The sequence below is a fragment of the Asterias amurensis genome, chromosome 1 (genome assembly GCF_032118995.1).
Source record: "Asterias amurensis chromosome 1, ASM3211899v1".
NCBI classification, from domain to species: Eukaryota; Metazoa; Echinodermata; class Asteroidea; order Forcipulatida; family Asteriidae; genus Asterias; species Asterias amurensis.
Genome location: NC_092648.1, coordinates 29324989 through 29333503, shown reverse-complemented (window position 1 = coordinate 29333503; position 8515 = coordinate 29324989). Strand labels below are relative to the sequence as shown.

The 8515-nt window shown below is 38.3% G+C and overlaps 1 protein-coding gene across 2 annotated transcripts in view; it reads left to right on the top strand.

Moving 5' to 3' along the window:
• The first annotated feature begins 3584 nt into the window (after positions 1-3584).
• The window catches only part of LOC139936050 (B-cell lymphoma/leukemia 11A-like), an 86365-nt gene continuing 81434 nt past the window's right edge, over positions 3585-8515 (top strand). The window contains exons 1-2 of one of the 2 annotated variants that reach the window (XM_071930779.1): positions 3585-4061; positions 4323-4411. In XM_071930779.1, coding sequence (XP_071786880.1) covers positions 4360-4411 — 52 coding nt within the window. In that variant the 5' untranslated portion in view covers positions 3585-4061; positions 4323-4359. Of the gene's footprint in view, positions 4412-8515 lie in introns of both variants that reach the window. The other variant, XM_071930773.1, reaches the window with a different exon arrangement.

Sequence of the window (8515 nt, the reverse complement as noted above, 5' to 3'; positions counted from 1 at the left end):
GGGCCTTCCTCAATTTTGTTTGACAGGTTTTTCAAATAGCATGCCATTCTAGTTATAAAATCATGGAAATAGCCAGTAAAAGGTCATTTGGAATATAGATGGCGACATTGCCTCGCCGTGGGGGAAAAGTACATAGGTTATGACAGCTATAAATAGTGACATCATTATTATTATGTACACCTCGACGTCTGTATCGTGAGACATCACTAACATCAGGTTTATACAACCAAATATAATGTTGTCAAACAATACAGCAAATAAAAAGACGGATAATATCATCACTGATTCAAAGAGCTGTCATGTACCATGAACGTCCCCCCCCCCCCAACTCTCTAAATGCAAACGAGTGAAAAACCACTCTTTGAAGAGCCATATGAGGGACACCTCCTTTTCGATTGTCTTCAACTCTTTTAGATTGAAGTTTGCATCTTGTTGAGTGATTTTTCACTCTGTCCTGGAGTGAAACCCATGTAAAAGGGTGAAATAGTCACCACTCTTTTTAAAGAGCTATATATGAGGGACAACTTGAAATGTAAAGAGTGGTTTTTTTCACTCTTTTACACAGAGAGCACGTTTTGTTTAACATGCTTTAACACTGCGATTTTCTCTGAGGCAATTCAAAATGTACCCGCGTTTATGACTCATCTCGTTGGCTAAACAAACACAAACATAAACATTTGGGTTTGAGTTTGACCATGTTCCGTTGAATACGGGATGACAATTGACTATTTAGGTAGGAATATGTCCCTTGGAACAAATTAAAGAAAATAACAAAAACCTCTAATCTATTTTTTTGGATCCTCGAATCATCTGGAAAGCATTAAGAATTATAGAATCCGAAAAGTATTCGATTTTGCATTATTTCGGCATATGAAGATGCAATTTTTGTCGTGTTTGTCTAACCCGGCCCTATGAATTACGATTATACAAAGATTTTTAATGTATTTAGGGCCTATTAAACTACTTTTGTTTCTTCTTTTTACACACATCCTGGTAGCACAGTAGCACCTTGCCAGGATGAATATAGGAAACCAGAAGATATACCAAGATGTGGGAAAACCCCTAAATCTGCGCACTGCAGATGATAATATTTTAAAGGTAGTGGACACTATTGGTAATTACTCAACAATAGTCATTACCATAAAACAATTCTTGATTACGAGTAATGGGGAGAGGTTGGTATAGTATAAAACATTGTGAGAAGCGGCTCCCTCTGAAGTGACGTAGATTTCGAGAGAGCAGTAATTTTCCCCGAATTTTATTTCGAGACCTCAGTTTTAGAATTTGAGGTCTCGAAATCAAGCATCTGAAAGCACACAGCTTCGTGTGTGACAAGGGTGTTTTGTCTTTCATTATTTAATATCTCGCAACTTTGACGACCAATTGAGCTCAAACTTCCACAGGTTTGTTATTTTATGCATATGTTGAGATACACCAAGTGAGAAGACTGGTATTTGACAATTACCAATAGTGTCCAGTGTCTTTAACATATAAACTGAAAACCCACATGACAGGCTTGGGTCTGAGGTTGGATTCGAACCTAAGTCCATTTGCATCGGATGGGTAGCAAGGAGTGAGCTGACCTAATCGTTTTATTAATGTGAATTGGCACCAACTGGAACATTATTTTGCCACCATCATCACCAGAGTAATGCGCCTTCGAGACAGAATCAATAACGCTATGTAACCACTCACTGCGTCGTCAAAGTGAACATAGTTGGTGAGACAGTGGTTTTTATAAGTAGGAGCATACAGTTTGCAACACGTAAGGCGACCCTTTTTACCCTTTTTCCAATTATAAAATTAGTGTAGAATAATTATTATAACATAAAGTTGTCAAAGCCTTCTTGAGGGCGCTGTTCTGGGAGATTATCACCGTGAGCGCATGGTATGTGCAAATTTTAATATTACTGACTGCCGTATTTATATGCAACTGAAACCAGTGCGGTGCTTTTGTGTTGTTTCGGAAACATTCTCCTCAGTGTTCTACCCGTGACGGAAGTATAATGAATTTGCATAATTGGCATGATTAGCATAATTAGTTATGCACAACAAATAGACTGATATCAAAATATATCAGCCCAGAAAACTCAGTGATTGCGAGTATAATTCGTTCACTAAGACAAGTTTCAGTTGTCAAAAAACTAAGGCTTCCAAATTGCATTACCTGAAATAATGCATTTTTTATATTTTATTTGAATATTAAAAATCCCCCAACGAAAGTTTGGTCCTCATGAGAGATCTCTAAACTAAACCAACACCTTTAAAAAAAAATAAAAAATGTGAACTGGAGTTATTTCACCACTGAGCAATTTTTCCTGATCACACACAGTGTTTCCAACATTTTCCAGGAAGTATGCTACAGTTCTGCGCTTTGGTGGTTTCGTGGAACTGCGTAAACCCGCGAGAGTTCGTGATGCCCCACGCGAGTCTTTCTTGAATTAAAGGGGATGTCAAAATAAAGAGGGTCAGAAGTTTTGTGTGGTCTTCTCCCTTTTAAATCCATTTTCAATACCAAAATTGAAGGGGCTGCAACATTTTGTTACACCACTGTTTCGAAATAATTACCATTGTTGTTATTATTTGCTGGCACAACATTGATGTAGTTTGCATCCAACCACTCCCATACCTCAGGTTGGAAAACTGTCCATTCTTTATCTATCATTTATTAGTTACAAAAAGGACTGATCGATATATTCAATGAACATTATATGACAGGCGTTGCATAAATATTGACAGTCGAATGGAACTTAGAGTGTCTTTAGCCTCAATATTAAAAAGATTTTACCGGAAGCGATTTTTCTTTCGTGAAGTTGCAACATTCCCTACTTCAAAAAACAAAATTGGAGAAAACTTAAAGATGTTGTTAGGGTAAAAACATATCAGGATGTTGGGGATATTGCCACCAGCAGGCGGGGCATCAGGAGTATGGTACAAGTGAAGACAACGGTGAGGCGGGTTCAGGAGGGTGCATGCAGACTTTGGGGCTCAACCCAAACCTCTCAAGATGTTGTAACTTTTTATGAGACTACAATCTATATACCGTCTCAGCCGGCCTCAAAAGACGTGAATACAATTTTCTCTGGAGAAAAAACGCAGACATAATAGGCGATCTGAAATTAGTTTTCGGGCTTTAAAAAAAAAGGCCTATGCGTCAGTTTTCTGCAGCAACTTATTTCAAAATGTGGATCTCTATAATGAGAACAACAAAAGGGTTGGGGCAGGCTGTGTTTTCTGTCAGATTGTTATTCGTCCAACTCACTGGATCTTTGCAATTAGTGAACTCTATGGCTGTTATTTGTTGTTCACCGCATGTTCAACATTAGTGACATTAGTGACATTAATTTTATTGTCCCGTCGCCGCCCAAAATACCATTTCGATGAGATGGGGGAATTCCCAGACGGCACACCACGTGATTTGCGGCCATTTTATAAGACAGGAATTTTGTTTATAGTCGTGGATATTTCGCCTGGCCCCCCAACCGGTAGTTGACTATACGAAAGTGCTTATAACTTATGATTCTACTTCAGGATGGGCGCCATTTTGGAAATAAAGAGTGTTTCGCCATGCGGCTCAGCAAGCTCTTCAATATGAGCCGGATGCAGTTCACTAATCAGCCTGGCAAATTGAATAGAAACCTACAATTTATCAATGTTGTTAACTTCTTTTGACCTCTGTTACGATTTACTTCTTGGACAATCCGTGCACGGTCGAAATTGTTCTTATCGTCCCTTAAAAATGAGAAGTCACTAGGCCCATAAAAGCATGGTGAAACCTGGCCTATGGGTGTTCGTCAACTTTTGACGAAAACAGGCTGGAGGATGCTGAGAAAAAAGTTATGGTTAAAAACTACGAAACAAGTGGATGGAATGTTTGGTCAAACTTTCTTAACAGTTTCATATAATAGGGCCTGAACTGCACAGTGGTGTTCCTATTGCAAAATGGCCACTGGGACGCACGAGGTACATAACGTGACTAAACTTCAAGAGTGCACAAGTCAATGAAGTTCCGAAAACCAAATGACCAGCAGAACTCCAACAGGCGTCAGGTTTTTACTGAAGTACGTGCTTTACGTTTGACTACCCCTGTCGGATATTATAGAAAAGAAGAAGTTAACGCTTGATTTGTTTAGTATTGCATGTTTACCCGTGTTTAATGAGGGCAGGGGTGTCCCTTCGAAGACCCCCGAGTCTGGCCAAGTTCAGGTGTGAGGTGTACCCTGGGTAATTGATCCCCACACCGTACCACTCATCAACCGGCCGCCGTATTTAGTGAGCCGCCATTTTCAGATTCGTAACCCCAGCCTTTGTTCATAATTCAGCCCAGGTCCATAGCTTTGCCGGCATTCAGGGCGAAATATGTCACGCCGGAAACAGGACAACCCCCAGCAGCTCCGGAGATCCGTAGACGGTAAGTTTGGCCCGCTTTGAGCGGTCTTTTTTCACTTTTTGCCAGGGCAGGAGAGGAATCGGTTTAGTGGCTCGCTGGAACTGCCCACTGAAATAACCGAAAGAGTGGTATTGGACCGTACGTTTTGAGCCTAAGCCTACAACGCGGCACTGGCTGGTCAAGTGGTGTGGAGGCACGATGGCGTACGCTAGGCCGCGGTGTCGAGGCAATCTGCCCATCACCAAACCCAACGAAAACTCCCGCTCCACACCTACAATTCACGCTGTAACATTCCGTTTAAAAGCTTCCTTACTTGCCTAAGAACTTCCCCACACAAATCACGTCTTCAAAAAACAGTGAAATACTCGTTTCTTAATAAGTTTTGGCAATGTTTATCGGACTTGTTTTCATTGGCTAAAGTGTGAGTTTGCCGTGTGGTTTGGTGGCTCTCGCACGGTGCCTACACCGAACGCCCAACCGTTTTAACCCAACGAACTTGACTGTTTCGCACCCATGTACACCACCATTTTGGTCCCCGAGTTCGATACATCCCTGTATTCATAATCATTGTCTTTAAAATGATCGTTTCTTGTTTGTAATCGAAGCTTGATTCGTTTTTTTACCTTCGATGGACGGCGAGTTCATGACATTTTACAGTGGGCATGGCACACTGTGCCAGACAGTAGGATCGCCATAATTCATTCTTGTGCTTGCAGACATGCAAATCATACACATTGTGTCTAGCCTCTGTATACATATTGCTCTTGACCCCAAAGTGTTCTTTTCGACGTGAATTATAATAATTCAGCATTTCTCTTAAATCTCTACATTTATATGTAAATCAATACCTTGTTTTATATAAATAAAAACTTTATTTTGTTCCAATCATTTTGAATTTTAAAGTCTTCAATTTGGAAGTTAAAAATCCTTTTTATAGTGTTGAGGTTACGATTCACGTTCAAGTTGATGCCTTTTATACTCCTTCACTCAGCCAGTAAGCCAGACGCCATTGTTAACAAATAGCCATTACATTGGGCTGTTCTGGTTACTGTGTACACAGGCTGGAGAGAGAGCCATTTACAGTGTACAGAACTACATGGGAATTTTCCAGTTCACCATTTCATCCTGTGTAATATTATTATTTTAACAATGACCTTGTTGACCTAAGCCAGTAATGACCAGTAAGCTTGCACAATATGACATGTAAGTCACAGCCATGGTCACAGTGACTTCGTTGATGTGCATAATTGTGACAACAGAGTGATAGTGTTGTATTTTTAATAAACCTTTTTAATTAATCTAATGGCATACACAACACATTCTGTACAGTAACCACATGTATTTAATTGACAAAGTTGTTGAAATGGTAAACCACAAGTCAATATTTTTTTTTTTATAAACACTGAAGTCCAGCAGTTGTGCTATGATTTGTCTACTGATCAGTGATGTCCCAAGTAAATACTGTTGTTATGAAAATAGGGACATGTCCAACAGCAGCAACCCATCCCTTCTTATCGTCCATTGTTTGTATTATTACTGTTTATATCCAACTGTGTTTCAATACACTTCAACTCAGTGACCACTATTACATGTACAAAACACACAGCATACTGTGTGTGTGTTGAAAGCAATGCCAAGGCAAACCAATGCCAAGGCAAACCGAAGGGTCAGTCTGACTGAAGGTCAAATACTTGACCAGTGGACCAAAGCCATTATAAATAATTGGACAGGCCTGTACAGCAAGCTGTTCATTGCCAAATCAATCCTATGCCACCTTGTTGAAAAGGTCAGTTAGATGAATTAACCAGTGCTGGATGACCAACGACAGTAATACAGCTGGCTATTTTTAAAGAGTCATGCAATTTGAATAGGAAGGAAAAAGTAGAATTTCGATAGCATGAACAACTGACCCAGTCAGAAATCATTGTGGTATAAAATTGAGTTCATTTTTTAATAACTAGGGGATTGGTCCTTTACTATCCCTTAAGGCTTTCATAGTCTAAGCAAACTTGATGGGGGGTCCAGATTATTTTACTGAATGGAACAGAGTAAATCTATTTTTAGTTCTGTAAACTTCTAGTAGTTGCTCACAGTTACTAGAAACCCAGTACATGCCTATATGAACAGAATTATTTTGGTCATAAGATGTACATTTGTCAAACCTGGTGGTCAATTAAACTTGTTTCTTTTGGCCAAATCATCCTAATCAGCCTATTTGGATAATTTATTATTTACTTACAGTTCAAAACTAATTAGTTATTTGGGTTACTTATTCTCCTTTTTGTCCATTTGTCGTGTTGCACTGATTTTCTGTATTCTGTATTTAGCATGACAAGGCTGAATGCGCTCGTGGCGGAAACGCCCATTTGTGGGATTTGACACCAAGAATAAGTTTCTGAACTACATGTAGTGTGCTTTGATTTATCATTGATAATACACATTGATTTTATTTAAAATAAATGTAGGTTTTTCCTGGTCACCTTAATTCTTTTTCATGCATTTGTTTTAAATAAGTTTTGCCTCAAATTCACTGAGACAGACAAATTTCAGCATCATTTAATTAAACTTTGAGGCATTCTTGTTAGCCATGCAACATCAGCATTCAGTTCATTCAGTTTAGCAAAGTAGGTACCGCTAGGAATTCTGCGAAAAAGCTACTCCGAATTTGATTGCTGTTTGAGTTGATTGACGAATTGAATGTTTTTTATTTTTATTTAATGATGCAAAAAAAAAGTTTTGCCTACATACAAGGAAATTAATTGACTGTTAGCGCTTTAGCTTTTATGCGATAAAAAATTGTTATGATCTGGATACCTTATAGATTTTAACAAATATTTAGCTTATTAATATTTGTATCGTTGTCAAAAAAAAAAATGAGAAAATGCAATTTGAAGACCCTTACATCACCATTGTTTGTTTTGGTTGCCGCAATCAAAACAAGCCTCTGTAGAACACACTAACTTTCACTCAACTGGTAGCACTAATAGGTTGGTTGAAATGCTTATTGAATAACCATATGTTGGGAAATTCATCTTCCGTTCCAAATAGGAAAGTTTACTTTTTCTCTCTCTCTCAAAATTCCTCTGGAAACTGTCATTCTCAGGAAAATAATTACACCAAAAACCAAAACAGTGACACTTAGAAACTAGTTTTTCTAAAAATGTCTGTGTGAGTGACTGATATAGAAATAAAGTGGAAATACAAATTTGAGAATTACTGTATGTATCAGTTAGATTCAAGGAACTATGTGAACGGAGATTGCATACAGGTACCTAGCCTGACTGATACCATAACACCAACCTGTACGATCTCTCAGATTACATAGTAAACTCAGTTTCACATGAACTTGGGGTTGAGGGGTTGGAATCATATACAGAAAATAGTATGAGAAACTGGTATTTTTTGTTTTCTTGGCCCTTGTTTCTTGGTTTCTTATAAACATGTCTGACAATTTAAAATAGATTAGGAAGCTCAGTACTATTTTTAACTTTCATTACTCAAGTAAGGCATATTACATGCACGTGTGCGTACATTATCATCGAAAATATTGTCTAGGCGTATTTACGCTAAATTACCAATGGACATACACGTACAGTAAACATTGCACTATTGAGGTACATGTACTAAAACTAATAATAGGTTACGATGATGTTTTGATTTGTAGGTTAATGGTACTCACTTTGACCCTAAAAGAGTATTTACACAAATTCAGTCGCGCCTTTTTTTTATAAACAAAAATACGTTGGAGGGGAGGATAATAAATTTGTCCTCAATTTAGTATTATTTAGTAATCACAAATTGGCAATTTTTCGTTATCAACCATATACATAAGCGGCTAGGACTTTGTGTGCCGACAATCTGATTGGTTGAAACGTGATTGCGTTATACTGTTTATTTGGTCTTAAATTGCTGGTTAATACGGTTGGAGGTGTGCCTTATGGGTGCACATTTTTCATAAAATAATTTCTATGCGCCAATGGGTGATGATAAACTAAGTGGCCGTATAGGAGACTTGTGCGTAAAACCCAATTGACTTTGTGAAATGGCAATGGAAAGACGCTTCTATATTTTCAGTGATCCTTATTTTAGCATGATTTTTCGCATTGAAAAATAATGAAAGAAAAT